The 21,178-nt window shown below is 28.4% G+C and overlaps 4 protein-coding genes across 4 annotated transcripts in view; 1 reads left to right on the top strand and 3 right to left on the bottom strand.

Moving 5' to 3' along the window:
• Positions 1 to 2,967: 2,967 nt before the first annotated feature.
• Positions 2,968 to 3,466, bottom strand: LOC129915047 (uncharacterized). The gene is made up of 2 exons (XM_055994503.1): positions 3,250 to 3,466; positions 2,968 to 3,173 (listed from the first exon to the last, which is right to left on the bottom strand). The coding sequence occupies exons 1-2, from the start codon at positions 3,386 to 3,388 to the stop codon at positions 2,968 to 2,970; spliced, it is 345 nt and encodes a 114-aa protein (XP_055850478.1). The 5' UTR covers positions 3,389 to 3,466.
• Positions 3,467 to 3,609: 143 nt separating this feature from the next.
• On the top strand, positions 3,610 to 7,433 carry LOC129914486 (multiple coagulation factor deficiency protein 2 homolog). Its single transcript, XM_055993764.1, has 4 exons — positions 3,610 to 3,847; positions 3,921 to 4,008; positions 6,965 to 7,103; positions 7,185 to 7,433. Exons 1-4 carry the CDS (start codon positions 3,693 to 3,695, stop codon positions 7,298 to 7,300), a joined length of 498 nt encoding a protein of 165 aa, XP_055849739.1. The 5' UTR covers positions 3,610 to 3,692; the 3' UTR covers positions 7,301 to 7,433.
• Positions 7,434 to 7,454: 21 nt separating this feature from the next.
• LOC129915048 (uncharacterized) lies at positions 7,455 to 12,521 on the bottom strand. Its single transcript, XM_055994504.1, is given in 4 exon segments — positions 7,455 to 7,668; positions 7,761 to 7,929; positions 11,870 to 12,218; positions 12,324 to 12,521. Coding segments are annotated over 4 exon segments (828 nt in total). The 3' UTR covers positions 7,455 to 7,556.
• Positions 12,522 to 15,270: 2,749 nt separating this feature from the next.
• The window catches only part of LOC129916922 (synapsin), a 104,323-nt gene continuing 98,415 nt past the window's right edge, over positions 15,271 to 21,178 (bottom strand). Inside the window, exon 14 of the mRNA XM_055997134.1 lies at positions 15,271 to 17,754. The gene's annotated coding sequence lies outside the window, so the exon portion shown is untranslated. The remainder of the gene's footprint in view (positions 17,755 to 21,178) is intronic.

The raw sequence follows: 21,178 nt of genomic DNA on the forward strand, positions 1-21,178 counted from the left end.
CTTCATAGCTTTCTGACATTTTGAGTTGTCTTTTTACACCTTCTTCAACAACCTCTGCCACTTTGCACTCAAAAAAATGCAAGTTTAACCCCCCACCCACGCTTATTTCCATCCAGTCTTCTTTCTGCCAATTTTGCATTTGCTTATCCCACCCCCATAAGACAAATTCCCGAAAAAAATTCCATTTCCTAATTGAGGTTCAAAACTTGCAACCATCTCTCCGTCTATTACTGAACAGGTCTTAATCGGTATTTTTAAAAGATTGAACATATAATTATTTTTATGTTAATTCCGGTATACTACAGGACAGCCATTTAGGCCCCATCCTATTTATTTTGTTCATAAATGGTCTACCTTCTGTTTCGACTTTTGAAGCATTCAAATTGTTTAATGTATGCGGACGATGTAACAATTTTTATATTTCCAATATTCGTGATTGTGAACTTTTTTTTGTGAATTTAACACGTTTTATGATTTGTGTGCTCGTAATTGTCTGTTCCTTACTATCAGTAAATGTAACTTTATGAGTTTTACAAAAAAATTTCAGGAATTATACTTTCGATTATTTGTTAAATAGATTTTCGTTATCACATGTTAGTAACGTTTCTGTTCTTGGTGTTTTATTTGATAGTAAACTCGAATTCATACAACACATCAACTCCCAGGGGCGTAAGATGAGTTGTTGGGGCCCCGGGGCAAGACTAAATTTTGGGGACCCTTTGATATAGAAAATAATAACAGACAAAAAAGTACGTATACGCCTTCGTTTTTTTTAGGCACCTTGATGTACCTATCATTTTTTTGGTCGCTTAGATTATTCAAGTACCTAATATTTTTTGAGGCCCCAAGATATGTAATTTTTCTTTCAAAAAATCAATTTATTTCTTTGGGACCTCTGAGGTTTTATTTTTTTTAATGAAATTTTATGTTGCTGGCTAATACGAGCCCAAAAAATTAAGGGAACAAAAAAAATCGTTTTTAGTGATTTTTGATATGCTGTATACTAGTAAAATGATCGCATCATGACAAAACAAAAAGCATGTGAAAGCTACATTCTTCTTGTTTTATTATATTTTATTTCTAACGGTAAAATAGCTTAATCGTTGGAAGTGTTCAAAAACCAAAATTTTTAAATTTTTTTCTGCTTTAACTTTTCTAGGTAATAAAAAAGTGGGAAGATTTTTTGTGATGAAATGATTTATTATTTTTAGAAAGGTTATTTATTTGGCTTCAAGATTCTTTTTGTTTCAAACTTTTACGACTTTGTTTAGACTGCAATATCAGTCATCAAACCAATACCTATATATAATACTTTTGACTTTGACTATCAATATCTTAACTATGAATCACCTTACAGAAAATTGATTTATGCATTTAAAAATTTCATTCAATTCTCTACAGAGGAATTAAGCCTACTTTGTTAAAAAAATGTTTTCTTACATTTGAGATCAATTTAGAAAAGCTATCAATATAGACATTTTTACGGTCTTTTAGAAAATGTGCCGCTATTTTATAACTATGAGTGCTATAATTAATTATTGAAGCTTAATATACCTGAAATTAATATGCAAAGTTTCAGACTTATTCATCAAGCAGTTTTCTGTTGTGAGGGTTTGAACTTTTGAGATGAGATAATACACCATATTTCTGCAGCTGTAAATGATTACTTCTAATCACTTTTTTATGAGAAAAATCAAATTCTTTTGAGTTTATTTGAACATGTTTTTAATAAATAGGTATCGTTATTTTAGATAAATCAAAGAAAAATCAAAAATTTTCAATGTTAGGAAAAATATCCAAAAATGGTATGAAAAGTTTTTTTTTTCAAAATGTAACTTTTTTTGAAAACTTTTAGTCCCATTCTTGAGTACGCTTGTAAGGTCTGGTCACCCTCTACTATGAGTGTCATATAGAAAGATTAGAACGGGTCCAAAAAAGATTTTTACGATTTGCTTGCTTTAAGAGGTTTGGGTTTGGGCTGGAATTCTTATGAACTTCCACCTTAAAAGAATAGACCTAAGCTTATTGAAATGCCATGTCTTGAGAACAGACGCTCTTATTTATGTTTTTCCTTTATTATTAAATTGAATAAAGGATATATTGACTCTTTGCACCTTTTGTCTCACATCAAATTTGTCCGATAGCATTTTTATCTCTAACTATCGTACTAATTAAGAACGATTTTCTCTATTAAATATAATGTTTAATTTATTTAATTTTTCAATAATATATATAGCATCTTGTTTGACCAATCAGTTAAATTAACACATAATTGTAAATCAAAAGTTTCTATTAAATACTTTAATTTATAATTTTATTATTATTACAAAAAAAAAAAAACCCAAGTACATTTTAATAATGCTTGTTATTGAAGGTTGAAGCTAGTATTTAGTTGTGATAAATAAATAAAAAGGACTTTAGCATTTTACTAAACCGTTTATAATTTTGTATTGTCATTTGTTAGAACAAACTTATACATAATGTATTAATGTTTGCAAAGAAAGATCATAGATCACCACTAAAAAGATTCTGATTTTTGGCAAATCTATCCGCATCAGGATTTCCCAAATATCAACACTGAATAAATATTTATATGCACGCACGAAGAGAAAGGAAAACGCAAACTTATACACCTCTTCAAAATACTATCCGCAGCTTGGTTTAGATTCCTATCGGCAGCTACGTGTTGTTTTTATAATGTTTGTAAACGTCAACTGTTGATAGGAATAGCAATGCCATTTTCCACAAATTCCAGTTTTTTAATAGGACATTGTCATTGATTTTGTATAATACTAAAACACCGAAGAAACAAGTGGTTTTCAAAAAAGATAAAAATTGTTATCAGTTCTAAAGAAAACATCTTTTTAATGTATAGTGCAGTGAAATTTGTATATTAGCTCAGTATTGATGTGTAGACTACAGTAAAAATAATCAAGTAAAAGTCAATTATTCAACTAAATCAGCAGTTCAGCAAACATTTTTATCCATTTGAGTATTGAGTGAAAAATTCCTATACATTCCATATCTCGAAATATCATTCGAAAACTTCTGAGATAGTGGAAAGTTTCGAGCTGGAATTGTGTAGGCATTTGGTGAATAGTAGCCATATTCTGAATTAACTGTTCGATACATTGGATTTTCATCCAACTCAATTCCATAGCCTTTGAATAAATCTGAAATTTTAAGATAAGAAATATGTACCTACATATTATAAAACTAAAAAATACCCTCGTTTTTAAATTTACTCACAAGGACATTTCATTCGTTCAGAAACATGAAGGTTTTCATATAGTTTTGCGGTATTGACTATTGGCTTTGATTTCAAAAATTTCTGATATTCTTTTTCAGGATTGAAAGTTTCATATTGGTCACAAAATTTATCACACATTTTAATAATTTTTTTGGAGTCGAATTTGTCGAATTTATTGTGATAAATAAAAATTTTCTTTTATTGACAAAACTTGTTGAAAATTCTAGACTGCTTGTCGTCAAGTAAAAATTTTTTATCTTTCATGCATCAGTAGTGCCACCTAGTGGCACTTCTTTATTGTAAGGTCATGCGCGAAAAATAGTTTTATTTTACTATTGATTTTTCATTATGTACAAAACTAAACAATGTTAGTAGTGAAATCAAAGACGTGAAGAATTAATATTATATTTGCACAATGTCGATCTATTAAAAACCCTAAAAAATGGGTTCGAAAAGTTTCTTGCAATGGGTAACACTTTTGCTAGCTTTATTAGCTGAGTTTAATATTGGAAATGGCCTCAAAAGAGGACCACATCATCCAAGAAGTGAACAGACGAAAACTAAGAAAGTCGATCAACATTTAACACATGAAGAACAGTGAGAGATATTTTTGATTTATTTATAAAACTGAAGAAGATTATTATAAAACTATTGTTTATTTTGTCTGTAGTCGAATTGAAGATGATTTACAAGAAATGGGCATCAATGTAAACCTTGATGATATGACGGAAGATGAAAAACATTTTTATTATTTTAAAGTAAGTTAATTTTTGTTTGGTAAAATTGTTATTTATTTTATTTAAGTAAGGGATTTGATAGTAATTGATAGTCGTGGTAGAATACCGTTAAAATTTTGTGTTGGGAAAAAATTTATATTTTTGGCAAACTGAAAGAATTTATGTCTTTATTTTGTTCTGGCATATTTCCAGTATACCTACTGAAATGCTAAAAAAAAACTCTATTTGTCTAAATAAGTTCTCGAATATTTATGTCCCATTAACAAATTAGTGTGCAGATTTATACATATCTTCATTTGAATCTTTGAAACTCAGCCTTATATCAATAATAATAAACAGCCAATAAGCTGCCTTGAAGAAGTTTGGAAATTTATGGGGATTGATTCGCATAATCTTGTCGTCTACTCCAATAATAGCTGTTTAAAAAAAGGATAAGAACATTTTAAAGGTTTCTGCTTTGTAGAATTTAAGTAACACCGATAACTCAAGTAAATCCTTAACTGGTCCTCAACCAACACATTATTTCCAAATTTCTTAGCATTGCTTTAATTCGCCTTCGGGGTAAAAGTGTGATGAAAATGAACAATGAAGTTTTTACGATATGACATATATGATTATCAAACCAAACAAAATTGTTGGTATTTTAATTGATTTCTCCCTCTTAGGGCATACATAATACATACATACATAATTTACTTCCTACATTTGAACAAATTAATATTGTGGTTGGAAATAGATCTTTAACTTTTATTTCGAAGTGCTGTATTTCAAGACTGTATTCCACTTATAAAGCTGCGGTTGCATTCAAATTGTTCAATTTTTGTCTGTATAGGAAAAATCACATTTCAAAACACGACTGCTTTCCACTTATTTTTTCTTATGTTAAAAGTTGCTTAAAATATTAAAACATTTTAAGAAATAAAAACAAACATTAAATTCAATATTGAATTTATTTTAAAGTTACATGTACATTGTACAATGTACATGTTGCAATGTATTTTCTTGTGCAAAAAAAGAATATTTAGATAATGTAATTTTTAAAATCGTTAGAACCGATTTTTTATATAAAAAGAAAATAGGTTTACAATTCAATAAAATTCATTGGTCCGTTTTCAAAAAATTGATTTTTCAAAAGAAAAATTTAGGTAACTTTTTTTAATCCAAAAATTATTTTTTTTTTGAAAATTCTTCCTTATTTTAACATTAAACAATTTCATTGTCAGACATCAAGAAAACGGTTCTATGGCAAGTACTGTTAAATTCTTCCCAAAAAGTATTGGTTTTAATTCAAAAGTACGACTGTATTTATCATAATACATTTTACATATTTAAGAAAAATTAAAATCGTTAGAGCTGCTTTTGAGAAAAAAAAACCTTTTCCGTTTTGAATATATGATTAGCTTACCGTTAATTTTGGTCCTATAAAAGAAATTTCATTGACTCAACTAGGAAACGACCAAAACCCTTAATAACGAAGTTTGAAGTAATTCAAATAATAAATATTTTCGAACTGTTATTGACGGCACCTGATCAGTGTTGCCCTCAAAACTGTTTAATATTTTTTTTTTTTTTTGAAAAATGCATAAAAAGAAAATCAAAAAAAGAACGCATGGCCAAATCGTCGGCGGCAAGAAAGATTGTTCTAAATCCTAAACAAAATGCTTTGGAGTTAGATCAATTTTGCTTTCCACACGCGAAATGTTAAAATAAGGACAAAAAATGCAAAAGTTTTATTAGGGTCTAAGGTTTAATAATATGTAAAAAAAATATAATATCGTTCGTCTTTGGCTCGCTCAAATCGGTTGAAGTTGTTAGGAAAAAAAACGATTTTATATGAAAAAATGATTTTTTTCATCGCATATTATTTCGCAGCGTCTTTACTAAGTGTTCAATTCCAACAAATATAAGCTTAAAATTTTTATCTATAAAGATATATATTTAATATATTTGTTTTTGTATTCAAATGGCGCAATTTAAAAAAAAATATATATTTCAAAAATCTATAAAAATTCAAATTTCTTCGATTTCTTCCTATATTTTGAGCGAGTGTTACAGTTATAATAAGGGTGCAACACTGTTTATGATTGAGTAAGAATAAACTCTTTATTCTCATTTATTTTGTATCAAAAACATAAATCTGAAACAACTGGTTCATATAGAAATATGCGGGTCAATATTCAAAAAGTTATAAATGGTTTGCAAGCATTTCTCAAACTTCAATCTCATTTTCTGAAAAAAAAAACTACTAATTGTGTTTTAAGACCTTATTTTGTTTGTGGTTTTCCTTCGAGAATACTTTTCTTTGGTTGCTGGCAATATTGCAGTTGAAACTAATTCTCACTTCCTAAAACATTGTCAAGATAACCCAAAGACACAAGTTCAATATTATACATAAATAGAAATCCAGCATTGTCTCATTGAAAAGATGATTAAGTTATTCGTCCAGACAATTTTTCTTGACGATACTTATAAAATTCTTAGAACTTTGCTTAAAATTCGCCATAGCGTAAGCGATACAGTTATTGACACCCATAAGGAATTTTTCAGTTCACACAGCTGGCAAATATAATTGGTATGGATATGTGAAACTCTGAGTACATTTTTAAATACCTTACTCAATTGTTTTTCATTATATTTGTATTAAAATCGGTTAAGAGATTCGTGATATTGTTAAATTTTGATTTTTCTAAAACTCTACCAAAATATATAATTATTGACACTCTTGTACAGCTATTGACATCATATATTTATACAATTATTGACATACTTGTACAACTATTGACACCACATATTTATACAATTATTGACATATCTTCAAACAGACAGTTGGAAATACAAATTACGATTTTTTTGTTTAGGCTGATTTTTCATAAACAAAAATATTTCCCTCTCAAAATTCTTGTTTCCTTGGGTGAATTTAAATAAAGCACCTGCACAATAAGAAAATATTTTTAAATTTTTATAATGCTTTTTATAGATACACGACAACGATAAAAATGATGCATTGGATGGTTTGGAGATGCTGCAAGCAGCACTCCATCAAGACGACTCATTCAAAAAACTAGACCGAGAGACTTATCTGCAAAATGCTTCCGATGAACTGAATCATATTGTCGGTAAGAGCCTTAATTTTACAACCTTACTTAATTCTTACAACTTTTACTCAATCACATTTTAACAATTATTTCTTCACACAGAGGTAATCGACGAATTCCTTTTAATTGCGGATACCAATAAAGATGGATTCCTACACTATCCAGAATACATGAAGGCTGTTTCCGAAAGCAAAGAAGTTGAACAAAACTTAATATAAAAGACTTTTTTTGTTTTTTAATTTTTAAGTAGTATATTTGCATACTGTATAATGTATATATATAAAAAAATAACATTACTTCCTCATAATTTTGTTGAAATTTCCAACATATTTACAAATTCTGCCATTTCTACTATAAACAAAATAAGAAAATCAAGCAAAATCAAAAATAAATTAGTATTTAATTTATGTACTTAAATAAAATATAAAAATGTTTGTTTAATGTCTGTTTGATTGTGATAATGTCAGTTCGTGGTTACATATTGCATTTATAAGCTATGTCACACGGAGTTCCCTTGTAACCATCATAAGCTGCTTTCTCAACCAGAACAATCAAATCGTTGTAGCGGGGATTGTCTTGAGATTTTCTGGAAAGTTAATTACATTCAATTAGTTAGGTGTTGTTTGAGGTGAGAGGTGATTGTAATGTAAAAGAAAATTGTAAAAGAATGTTAAATACCCTTCGTATTTTTCAATTCCATTTAGTAAAGCTTTAGCAGCACGAGCATATTCATAGGCTGCTATTGGAGAACGGCAAGCAGCTTGATATAAACAGCCGTCATTTCCAGAGCCTTGTGCAGCTAAGAATCCAGTGATTAAATGACCTTCGCCATCTTCGAAGAATGAAGCTAAAAGAAGATTTGTTTTTTAATAAATTAATGTTCTAATTCAAAAGCAAATTAATACGTTGAACATTTTTATTGTTAATTACAAATTGTTCCTCAAACCGAAATTTGTTTACATTAAAATTAATATACTTGTGAACGAAAAATGTTTTTTGTTAAAAAACTTTATCTGGGTCAGTTCAAGAAATTTAGTTTGGAAAAGTATGAATCTACTTTATGTGGGAATTGGGAAGGGTGATTCCCTAAATAGTTTACTCAAACTGAAAAAAAAATTATAACTCAAAATGATACCAAAAATTTTAATTTTAATGAAGGATCAAAAGAGCCCATAAGAATATCATGGATATAATTTTTCAATCACTTTTCATTAAGTTAATAAAAAAAAAAATTCATGTGTGGTTGAAGTGAAACCTTAAAAATCATTTTTCTTGCAATAAAAAAAACAGAAAAAGTATAACTTTTTCTTATTAAATCACTTTTTTTATTTGACAACCTACAACAAATTTTATACCATCTGAAAGCTTATTGTTTCAGCTCAAAATATGTATATCGACTATGTCTATACAACATCTACAAAAAGAGCTAGAATTTTTTTAACCCAATTAGTTTTCATAAAAAAAGCAAAAAAATCAATCTCTTTTCTCTTCTAACGCCATTAAATGCTTTTTTTAAATGACAACCTATAATAAATTTTATATCATTATTATTTCACCTTTTATATGACGCTTCAATCATGCCTACAAAAAAAGTAAAATTTTTTTAAATCCAACCATGTGGATATTTCAAACTGAGATAACGGTACTTTCTCTACTGCTGGCTGGTCTTCGGCAACAGATCTCCACAGGTGTTTTGAGGTATTTTTTCAATTTAAGATTGTGTAACTTGTGGAGCATGTACCGTTATGTGTGATATATCAAATAAAAGGTTATGTTATCAGCATGCGTATTAAAGTTAAATCAAATTTGTATGTGCAATTGATCAAAAGATATAACGAGTGCAGGAAAAGAACATCTTTTTACCGTTACCCAGAATTTTGAATTTGAAATTAATTGAAATTTTATACAATTAAAGTTTATTTAATTACCTATCTACAGTACAAATTTCATTCATCTATCTATTAAAACAAAAATGTTATAACAAGTTAAATGTTCGTGTCGCTTTTTCGTTTCATCTTGTTTCAAATCACTACGATACTAAAGAAGTTTTGACTTCAAAATGAATCAAACATTTGTTCGTACTCTAAGAACTTTTTTAATCCATGAAACTAAATTTTTTATGGACACAATTTTATTGATTTGTTATATTCACAATTAGGCAAGAAATAATCATGATCTTTGTCCATTTTTTATAAAACGAGGTTCGAAAATTTAAGTTTTGAATGTTAAACATACACCCGTATTAGGGTGCTTCTTATATGGTCGAAAAAATCTTTTTTTCGATTTTTTAATGGGACACCCCTGCATTATGTTCTACCATATAAGCATAGTATATGGTATTTTTTCCGATTTTAATATTAAAATTTAGGGGTCGCTACCATTCAATAAAGATTTAAGTAAAAAAAAAGATCAATTTCAACAAAATTTTTTTTGTTACAGTACAAAGTAAGCTTAAGACCCGATTTTTCAATCTTCTAATAAACAGTCAGTTAACTGTTCGACGAATAAAGTTATTAGGCTCATAAACAATCAGATAAAAACACTGAATTTTTCAATCAAGAATAATTTATTCTACAGAATAACAAAAAAAAATTGTCAGATTCAAAAATATTTAAAATTAAACGTCATTTTTATTCATGATTGTTTTTGTTTTCTTGTGTTCCACTGTATTTTTTCAAAATTCTTTCAAAACAGCTTTGACAACTGACACAATATTTTTGTTGAGATTATTCCTTAGAATAATTTTTATTCGTATCTGAAAGAAGCAGATAGCTTTATTCTAAGGAATAAGCTAGATCTGCTTGTTGAAAAATTGATTTTTTCTCTATCCTTAGGAATAAGTACTAAATGACTGTTTAACTGACTATTGAAAAATTGGCCCTAAGAAAGATAACTCAGTTAGCTATTCTACAGAATAACACAAAAAAAAATGTCAAATTCAAAAATATTCAAAATTAAACTTCATTTTTATTCCGCTGTATTTTTATCAAAATTTCTTTCAAAACAGTTAGAGATTTAATATAAAGTACTTAATTCTGATTACAAATTTTAAAATTTTCTGAAAAAAAAACAAAATTTGGTGTATTTTTCAAAACTTTGAATTGTGGTAGCGACCCCTAGAACGTGTTTAAACTGGACCAAATCTTACCCAATTTATATTTAAGGCAGGAATAACAAAATGAATGGGTGTCCCATTAAAATTTCGAAAATTGATTTTTAAGAAGCACCCTAACCCTTATTCTGCTATTCGATTCATGTGAATCGAAATATTTCCTTCCTTTACCACGTTAACATGGCTTTGAAAAAACGCTTAATTTCGAAAGCAAAGCGTTGTTTCCGTCTGTTTTATTAATTTTAAAGAGAAAAAAAAAAAATTGTTAAAGTTGAATTTAAACACCCATTTAAACGCTTTTTATTTTAGACTTTCACGTCAATCGAATAGCAGAATCCGGCCGGTAATTTTTAATTACACTGAGGAAAAAACGCAACGTTAAATTTATTATGTTCAACGTTGATTTAATGTTGAAAAAATTAACATGAAACATCTTTATATTAAAATTGAAACAACGTAAGTAATTTTTTTTTATTTTTGTCGGACTTCAGCTTTTGTTGCATTTTATTGCTTAGGTTCTTGTTGTTGTTGTTATTGTTGTAGGTTCGATCCCCAGTGGCTGCCCATTTTTATTCATACAATTTTCGAGAAAAAAAATCTAAAAATTCTTTGTTATACAAGAAATTTAATATCAAAATAAGTTTTCAGATTAAAACTATGTAAATGAGAGTTTTCGTTATTTTAAAAATAATTTTTAACCTTTTTTAGATTTCTTATAAAATTATTTACCTAATGAATAAATTAATTAAAATTTTGATTTTAATATTCAAAACCTTTTTTATTATAGGTATGTTCTTAATTTTTATAAAATAACAATTAACAACATATCTATCAATAAAATAAACCTTTCCGAGTTGTCCACAAAAGTATTAATAGCATCTTCAAAATTTAAAAATCAGGCCAAACTATTTTGCGTGATCTGAAAGTGAAGTAAAAACTGAGATCCGAATCTTGCAACTTAATATCGCAAATTCATCAAAATGATCTTTCATGACCCTTTAACGAGTTTAAGATAATACAGGACATTTTTCTACTACGCTATTTGGTTGGCAAGTTTAGGGGATATTCTTTACAATTTTTTAGAGATTTTGAGAAAAACACATTTTTTTCATATGTATATTTAGAAGTATTGGAAAGAAGACTTGTCAGGTTGCACATGCAAGTGATCTTGGACCTCAATAGACTTGACGTGTGAAACTGAAAGAAGGTGGATAGGAATAGAGTTGACTGGAGAAGCTGACTGGAGAAGCTAATAAGTTTCTTTTTGATAGGGCTCACTATTTCATACAAATACGAAAAACTTGTATCAAAGATTTTTTATAGAGATGCCAGATAGATTCAGACCAATTGCAATTTCCTTTTTATTGATGTATCAAACATCTTTACGAATTTTCAGCTCTATCCGAGTTTTATCCAGGAACATTATCAATTTTGACTGAATTTCTAATTTGAACTCCTGGTCGTTCATATGATTTCTGCAATGCATTCAAATTTGAATAAGTAAGTGCCTTCGAGAAAACTGATATCTATTCAGTTCCTGAAACATTCCCAAGTTAAGCTCAATACAAAATAGAAATAAGGCATCGTCTGATTGAAAAGACGTTATTCGTCCACCAACACTCTTATTGTTATTTAATTTTTTCCTTGAAGAACATTGTAAAACGCAAATACTTACTTGTAGTTAAGCTCCTGCCTCTTCCATAATGACTCCAATGACCAGCTCCCAAAAGTCCAGCAGCAAATATTAAAACTTTCAAAAGTATTATCACAAGCAAGTTCGTCAAATTCAAGCTTAAAACTTGACTATTACCCGTCGAACGACTTAGCAAATCTTTAGCAACTTCAACAACCACATGTCCAGCTGGACCAGCAAGGACATTTTCGGCACTTTTTAGCCAACCACTATCGCGTTGGACAATTTCATTTCCGACACTTTCATCATTTGCATTTATTCCACTTGCAATCATCAAATAAATCACAATACACTTTACGATATGATATTCGTACATTTCGGTAATCGTTGACTACGGAGGACGAAAAATTGCAGACAACAAGTTGGTGGTACCAGTTCAAAAACTCAACTAACATCAAGAGTGTGTGTCCTTGGTTCTTTTATGTAGGTAAGGTACCCGCGGCGCAGTCTGTTTAAAGTTTATGTTACAACAAGAGTGTCGCTGATGAATAATTTGCTTTGCGCTATTGCAACCTAATAGTTTTTTATACCTGAAGACACACCGTAATAACATAGAAATGCTAAGGTTCGATGAGCATAAAAGCGAAAATAGTGTTTAGATTATGACGGAGACAACAACAACGGAACTCCTCATATATATAATACCTACCTAGACTAATATTGTCGCCAAGACGATTTGGGATTAGTCAGTCGTGGTTCCATTTTATTTTTTTTTTTCTGGTTTCTCAAATTAGTCTGCGTTATTTCAGAGTTGCATGAACAATTTAGGCCTACAAATTGATATAAGAGGTGCATTCTTTTCAGTTGAAAGGTTCCAGCGCAGGTAACTCTTATTTTGCGTATAAGTAAACGCAGGTAGATTAACTACAAATGTTGTTCAAATGCACTTAACGTTAAGTTGATTGAAGATCGATTATTGTAATGAAATAGATTACAAATAGGCTATTTATTAACGGAAGAACGGAAACAAAATGAAAAGTGATGATTCAAATACCGCTTCTAAATGGAAAATTGCTTTGTGTATTAAGGGTTGAAAGACCTGTAGTTATATAAGATACAATTAGAAGTTAGAATTAATTACACCTTTAAATTAAGAGAAAATTGGAATTCATTTACAAAATTTCATGACAAAATATTAGGTTCAAAATGTTTTAAAAATCGAGTTAAACACGTACAACTAGGCTCCCTGAACATTTAACTCGCTCCTTAAAACTTTAATTTCTGATTTTTCGGGATTTGGATCGTTTAATTTTGAGCTTGGCGTTTTAAGGCTACTTTAAAATAAAAGCATTTAACAACAAAAATTCACCAGAGATGTGAACATTTTTTCATTTTACAAATTGAATTAAGCTCCCGCCAGTGAGCTTAAAAACTAAAATATATCAACAAAATGAAAAGCAAATAATGTTTTTATACTTGAAGTCTACAAAAGTTAGTAGGTATCTGAAAATTAAAAAAAAAATCAAAAATCTACCAAAAATAATTGTTTTATTTACCGTTTTTGAAAGCGCCTGGCTTTGGCTCTAAGATTTTTCAAATTCGACTTCTTGCCTTTAAAAGATTCTGGCAACACTGGAACCAATACGAAAATAGCTTTCTTCTGGCTAAAAAAAGTTCTTCATAAAGTGCCGACAAGTACTTAACAAATATGCGGAGATATGTTTGTTTACCCTTGAATATAGCCTTAAATAAATAGATCAACTCTTTTCCGATTACATCAAACTTGGTATGTAGCATTTTTTGAAGACTCTCTAGAGGGGTTTTTGGAATTAATCTTTTTGGACCAAAAATAACAGTGTCATATACAAATTTCAAACAAGTTTACTTTTCAGCGAATACGGCTCCAACGATTTTGTTAAAAAAAAATCAAAAATTAGTTTTTGTACAAGGTCTATCTTCCTATGAAAACATTTTTTTTTCGATTATCATTATTAACGGTAGATACCTGCTATACAACCATTTTTTTTTTAGTTGATTTTCTGCCAAACTACTAATTTTGTATTTCTTAAAAAATTGAAATTTTTTTTTAAATCAAATTTTAGAAAACGGGACATTGAATTTTTTTGAAATTTTCGGTTTAAATTTTATTATTGATTTTTAAAAAAACGGATGTAACGACAGTCGCAGCCATTTTAAAATAGAAAAAAAAATCGATGTTTGAGGTATCTTTTTTAAAGAAAATTAAATTAAAAATTGTTAATTTGTACTAATTTGAAGGCGCTTTGTATTTTTTCGAAGCAAAATGCATACATTGCAGATGAATTTTGATCGGCAATAAGATTTTCCGTGCGCCGTGCCACAGTTTGTGAAACAGATAAAATAGAGACAGTAAATGTCACCATTATTATATTATTTATGATTAATATTTATTTTCAGTAATGAATTTTGCAAAAAGAATACATCTTATTAACTTTAAATATATTTGAAATTTAATTGAAATATTTTTGTATTATCTTTTAATAAAATTCTTATTAGATATTAACATAAAAAAGATTAAATTTTAATATGCAATACTTGAAATTTAATACATTTGGTATTAAATTCTAATGTAAACAGAATAATTTTTTAATACAACTATATTAAGTTTTAATACATTTTGTATTAACTAAAATATTTTAATATTCGTCATGGTATTAAATTTCAATACATTTTTGGTGTAGACCTATAGTAGTCCAAAAAGTAACCGTGTAGGTACCTACACTACATTTACCAAATTTCTATATAAAAACTCTAAGAGCAACTTCGTGCGATCCAGTCGTGCATTTTATTTCTTAACCGTTCTCCGTTCAGAAAATAAAAATGAAAAATTCAATATTAAATTTTTTTCATGTAGGTAATTTGGTTTAAAAAACAGAAAAATAGAAATAAAGTAATTTCTAAACGCCTAAACGGTGAGTGAAATTATTACTTACTTACAACTTGCTTATGGTGCGCCAATGTACTGTGCAGAAAAATGGAGAGTTTTTGGACTTTTCACTGTAGTGAAGTAGTAATCAGAATTCAAGCCAGAAACTACTAAGTATAAGTTATGAATTGTACAACTTATGCTTAGTAGTTTCTGGCTTGAATTCTGATTACTACTTAACTTGTTTCGTCCGTGGAAGAAAACGAAAACGGAAAGCTTCCGAAAAATGCACATTTTCACAAAAATCGAGATTTTGTAAACGTTTTATTAAATCCCTCATAAGTGATGTACTTTAGAGTGTAACTTTATGAAGATTTTTGCGTTTTCTTCTATTTTATAGTAAGAGGTCTCAAAAGTTGCGTATAGACAAGACGATTCCGTGGTTGTACTAACTTTTTAGTTTGGGGATAAATTCTTCACTTTACTGTGCTTCTAAATAACAACCAGTATTAAAACAATTATTAAAAACATCAATAAATAATTTTAAAAATTCCTCCTTTATTTAACTCAATTTTTTTTGCATATGTATACAAATACATAGTTTTTTTTTTTAATTTTTTTTTAAACAACACATATTAATTGTTTTTAGATGATGACACTTTTAGTATAGCTTTTTCAGTTTACCCATTTATCATGTTTCTGTTTCTGGTTTATATTTTTAATAACATCATAAATATTATTTTTTATCATCCATTTACTTTATCCTGTGTATAATTTATTATTATTATTTTTTATAATACTCCGGTTCTTATGCAATAATTTTTTGGAAATGCATTTTAGGTATGAATATGTATGTTTTTTTTTTTTTGTTTTTATATTTCTGGAATATGGGAATTCTTTTTTTTTGAAATGAACATGTATTTTTTACTAACATTATTTGTTTTAAGTGATTTTTGTATGTAACATGTGAATAATAGATATATATATTTATTTTTGTAGCATAGTTTTTTTTTTTTTAAGAACTTTAATATTATATATTCTCTAAATGTAATAGAAACATTTAAAAATTTATTTTGAAAAAAGTGTATGATATAGGAAAGATAGTTAATATTAACACAAAAAAACAACAAAAGAACAATAATATTTAAAAATTTTTAAAAATGCTAATGTAGCTTAAACTTATATAATTTATATTATGTTTATAGGTAATGTTGTTGAAAAATGAAAAAGAGTTATACGATCATGAAAGGAGGAAAGGAGGATTTTACCATAAATATTTTTAAATTTTTTTTTTTTTTTTTTGTAATTTTTATAGGAAGTTTATATAACTGCGTGCAATTTACATACACAATATGTAATATTTATTTTTTTTTTACATTCATACATACATATATATAAACTAGTTTGTTGCTTAAATAAAATGTTTTATGCATTTTTCTGTCATCAGCATTATGAATGTGTGTGCGTAGCTTTTAACTAATTTTTGTATTTTTTTTTTTTTGTAATGCACGTGTGTATCTAGGCGTGAATTGTATATATATTTGTATACATATATGCGAACATTAATGTATAATTTTATTTTTTATTTTTAATACTGGCCATATGGTCCTAAAATTTGTTCAAAAACGTACCTTCTTTCGTTGTAAATGGCCTACCGTTTAATATATATTTTTTTATTTATTTATTTTTTAGTAACAAACATTCATATCAAACACATATTTATTGTGTAATTATAAATATTTTTATTTTTTTTTTATTATTATTTTGTATATTTATTTTCTAACAAGAAATGTATTTTTTTTTTGTAATATTGTCATGTATGATATTTATAATTATATAATTTTAAATGAACTACGGTTTGTTTTATGATGTCATATTTTGTTTTTTATTTTTAAGTTTAACATTAACATATATTGTTTAATTATAATAAAATTTAATTTTAAATGTATTTTTAATTTAAATAATTTATTTATGTATATGTTTATGTTTTTTGTGTCGTTATGATAGTGGGGGATTTTTGATGCGTATTTCATTTAACAATAACAATAAAAACGATTTATATATTTATATATTGTATATAATATAATATTATATTGTAATGTATATATATTGACTTTTTGTAATATTTTAAAATTACTTTTAGTTTGATGATATCCATTTATATAGATTATTTTTATTTATGCCCTAAATTTAATTTTATTTTTAAAATGAATAAATTAATATTTTTATATCATTTTCAGCATTCATTTTTCATTCTGTGGGAATATTTATTTCAGTTTATTTTTATAATTCTGTTGATTTTGAACTAATTTTTTGTATGGTAGTAAGAATGGAGAATCTAGAATCTATTGGCTACAATTCGGTTTATGACGATTACACAATGGTTATGATTTCGATTTTTTTCTATATGTTTTATGTAAGAGATAATTTATTATTATGATTGAAGAAATTTATATGGATTTTTGTGAAGTGAAACCAGGAAACTATGGAGGCGACAACATGTTTCTTGAATTAATTCTTTTTCTTTTCCCATTTTATTCTATAAGAGAATTTCTTATATGAAAAAATGGTAAATTTTTTTTTTTTCTTAAATAAAAAAATGATATATGAAAATTATTTTATGATTTAAATCATAAGTAATCTATCATGATTTTATTATTTTTTTTTTATTTAAGATCTATATCGCCATCATCTTCAATGGATTTACTCCAATGATCACTTGCTGTCGAACCTATTGATTGTGAATCAAAATCTTGAAAGGCATTATTTTGTATACCTTCATAGATTTTATATGAATTTGTGCCACTTCCGCCTGCAACACCAGTTGAAGAATTATTTCGGGTGTCAGTTGTAACACTCATACTTTTTGAATTAGCAAAACGATCAGAACGTGTTGGTGGTCCACCAAAAATAATATCAGCATCGGAGAGTGAACCTCCGGAACGTGTAATTTTACCATTGCCACCAGATAGGGGTTTATTTTCTCCAAAAATAATATCTAAATCGGAAGGTTTCTCATTGCCTGCAAATACACATAAAAACAAAAATAAATGAGAATTTTGTTTAGATATTAATTTTATTTGGGAGAAAATATTTTCAATATAGAAATTTTTGTCTTTATACAAACTACAGACTAAAGCTTTAAAGCTTACTTCTTTCCGAGACTAACCGGAATAGATTCCAACCAGCTTGGAAGGCCTGCAACGCTCATATTCATAGAATTAAGTGTTTACATGATCAATAACTAAGCAAAAAAACTTCTTAAAACCAACAAATCTGTCGAACCAACTCTTCTCCACAATGGACACGAAAGGTAGCCTTCTCGCGAAAAAAAAATGGGAAGGACCTACAGTTTACCGCTGATTCCGAACCGCTACTCAGATATACACTTTTTCGCAACAAAGATACTCTGGAGAGTTTGTCAATTCCTCGCGAGACGCAGTGCCTTAAATAAATATGTTTTTTTATGTAGGTAGTGGAGGCTGGGATACGAACCCAGATCTCTTGCGTCAAAGCCCATTGCACTGATCATTGCGACAGGAGGTACTACGTACCTGACAGATTTTGAAGTACTTAAATTAACGCCATTGTTCTGAAGAGTTATTCTTCTTCGCTAGCAAAATCACTTGCAAAGGGTTGTCTGTTCATTTGAGAGTAAAGTTTGTCGTAAAGTTCCTGACAGTGGATTTTTTTTATAAAGTTACCCAAATTTCAGGGAGTTTGAAGAAAACTCTTTGCAACCAAGGAAAACGGTTCTTTTTATCCAAAGCCATGGAAACGCTTATTATCAGCTTAAGAAATGCACATCACGAGGAAAGAAAGCTTCTAAAGGCAGTACATCTTTCAGTCCGTCAGGGCTCCGCTTTGTATTCTATCTTCTTCCTCCAACTCTCCGTCTGAATCTTTTAATCCTCTAAACTGTTTCGCTAACGACAGGATTTTCGGCTTTTCATATTCGTTTGTTGAATCAATTACATACTTCACAATAAGAATGTGTAATGCTTTACCCAGTTCTTGGAGTACCAAATTATATGCATTGCAATTACCAAAAGTTGTTCTTTTATCCATATATTTCCCATGGTGTCCTCATTACCTAACACGGCATGACTTCGTTAAAAGTTGAAAAATATAAATCTCACTGATTTAAGTTTCTATAAAGCTTTTCTCAGAAGCAGTTTTTGGATACAATTTATAACCACGTTAACAACTTCTTTAAAGTAGATTTGAAATTTTTCAAAAAGTCTGAGCGAAATTTTGTTAGATTTTTGTAGTTTTCGAATGAGACCTTATGAGTGGTTGTTAACGAAGCTTTACAAAACTTCAGTGTGTTTTACATTTCCTAAAAGCATACATCAAAAGCATTACTAAGTTTTTTAAAAACTGATTTTAAACTGGACATTTAGAGAAGTATATTAACCGTATATTTTTGTGCAAAGGTGAAACAGACAGACAGTCTTTTGTTTCAATCAGAAAAGCAAGCGTGTACACGTGCATTTATTATTTTTAAAATCCCAGCTCTGAAACTGATTTTATTTTTATTATTTTTTGAATCTCAAAAGAAGAGTGCTTAAAGTGATGGCCAGCAGATACCGTGTTTTAATCCTTGCGCCTAGGGGGGTTAAAAAAGGGTTATTTTCTTTTAAAAATTATATAAAAATACATAAAAATATAAATTGCCAATTTGGGAAAAATTAAAGAAAAAAATAGAATGTATGTATATCAATTCAGCTTACATAAATGTGATGAAGAGAAGCTTCTTATGAAAACTTTGTTATAAAAGTAATGTATGTTGTATACGCATAGGCCTGTGGCACAATGTTTTTTTTCGCAATATTAGTGTTAAACAAAAAATTTGAAGAAATTCAAAGGCAAACGCCAATTTAGATTGCAAGGGGTACAGGCCAAACTACGCTACCTATGTAGACATGTAGAGAGTCTGGTACGAAACTCTTGTAACGCCTTAGACTCCAATGTAGAGATTTCTTTGAGTTAGAACATTGTTACATTAATTTAGACCATATATTGATGGGTCTAGCTCGTTAGACCTCGATCTACAGCCAAAACCAAAGCGACTTTCTTAAAAAAATTGGTATTTAACAGTTTTGAGTGATTCTCTAGAGGAGATATTGAAGTTTTTTTATTAACGGTACAGCGAAAAAAGAAGAGTTTACTAAAAAAAATATGACTCTAACGGTTTTTATTAAAATATTTGTGTTATCTTGCATATAAGGTAGTACCTACTTTTGTGATATTTTGAACCGTCAATAACTGTAGGGGAAGATGTCCTTAAATGGACCTTCCGCTATAAATAGTAGAATCGAATTAATACAGTCAAATAAGGTGAAAAAAGGGATAAACCTCAGAATGAATACTAATAGAAATTTTTCTTGCTCAATATCTTCGTTTTGGCATTCTTTAACATACCTCAAAAGTCTAGAAAAATGGAGATTTTCAAAATTAGCAAAAATAGACGATGGACTTGCGGACATTAGATTTTTTTTTAGATTTTTGACATAAGTTATAGAATATCCAAACAAAGATAGAAACAAAAAAATTAGCCTATTAGCACTTATTCCAAGATTGTACCAGGATATTCTTTAGTGCATATCCCAAAATTTCCCCTTTTTTCAAAAATTACCATTTTGTGATATAGATATGAATGCTTTTTGCATTGAATTGTTTTGATTCCAAATGATAATGGACATAAAATCCTTCATGCAAAATTTGGTTCCGCTACCATAACTTTTAGCAAGTGTTATATAATAATATGGGTTGACAGATGAAAAACAGGTTTATCTAACTTTTTTTTCAGAGACGTCAGATTGCCTAGATTTTAGGCTTTTTGAAATCATCATTAAAAAATACCTCGAAGTCATGTATCATATGTGTATATAATACCATTGTCATTTCTTTATCATACATTTGTGAAAAAAATGTAAGAGTAAATTAATTTTTTTTTTTGTGATTTTTGTGAGAGGCTGTGGAAAATGCTCCACTGTAAAATTGAATTCCAAACCCATCGTTATAACGTAATTCTTAGAAATATATACATCGCCTAGGAATTTTTTTTAGCTTAATTATTTATTAACCATCTGTCGGAACACGGGTGCGAATTTGGCAGGACAAAAATAAAAAGTGGTCAGAAAAAAGTGTCTTTATAAGGGTGAAAATACATTTTTTTGGAATTGTGAATCCAATATTCGAATTCCTTGGAAAATTCTACATCAATTTCAAATATGATTCTCTATAAAATAGTGAGACCGAAAAAAGTTCTAGCGACATGAAAAAGTATAAAACAAATTCGCAAAAAGAGGTGTGCCTACAGAGGGTTAACATTCAAAAGCCTGTAGGTACATTCAAATTTAATTATTTAATAATAAAATTTGTATGAGTATAATCGTACTTTGAATAAGAATATAAGAATTGTCAATTCTATCTTTAACTTC

This window comes from Episyrphus balteatus, chromosome 3 (genome assembly GCF_945859705.1).
Source record: "Episyrphus balteatus chromosome 3, idEpiBalt1.1, whole genome shotgun sequence".
Taxonomy (NCBI): domain Eukaryota; kingdom Metazoa; phylum Arthropoda; class Insecta; order Diptera; family Syrphidae; genus Episyrphus; species Episyrphus balteatus.

Coding starts and splice junctions, on each gene's coding strand:
- LOC129915047 (XM_055994503.1), bottom strand. CDS start 3,388: ATGTGTGATAAATTTTGTGACCAATATGAAACTTTCAATCCTGAAAAA. Junction 3,174..3,249: donor TGAACGAATGAAATGTCCTT/GTGAGTAAATTT, acceptor TTAAAATTTCAG/ATTTATTCAAAGGCTATGGA.
- LOC129914486 (XM_055993764.1), top strand. CDS start 3,693: ATGGGTTCGAAAAGTTTCTTGCAATGGGTAACACTTTTGCTAGCTTTA. Junction 3,848..3,920: donor CATTTAACACATGAAGAACA/GTGAGAGATATT, acceptor TTTTGTCTGTAG/TCGAATTGAAGATGATTTAC. Junction 4,009..6,964: donor AACATTTTTATTATTTTAAA/GTAAGTTAATTT, acceptor TGCTTTTTATAG/ATACACGACAACGATAAAAA.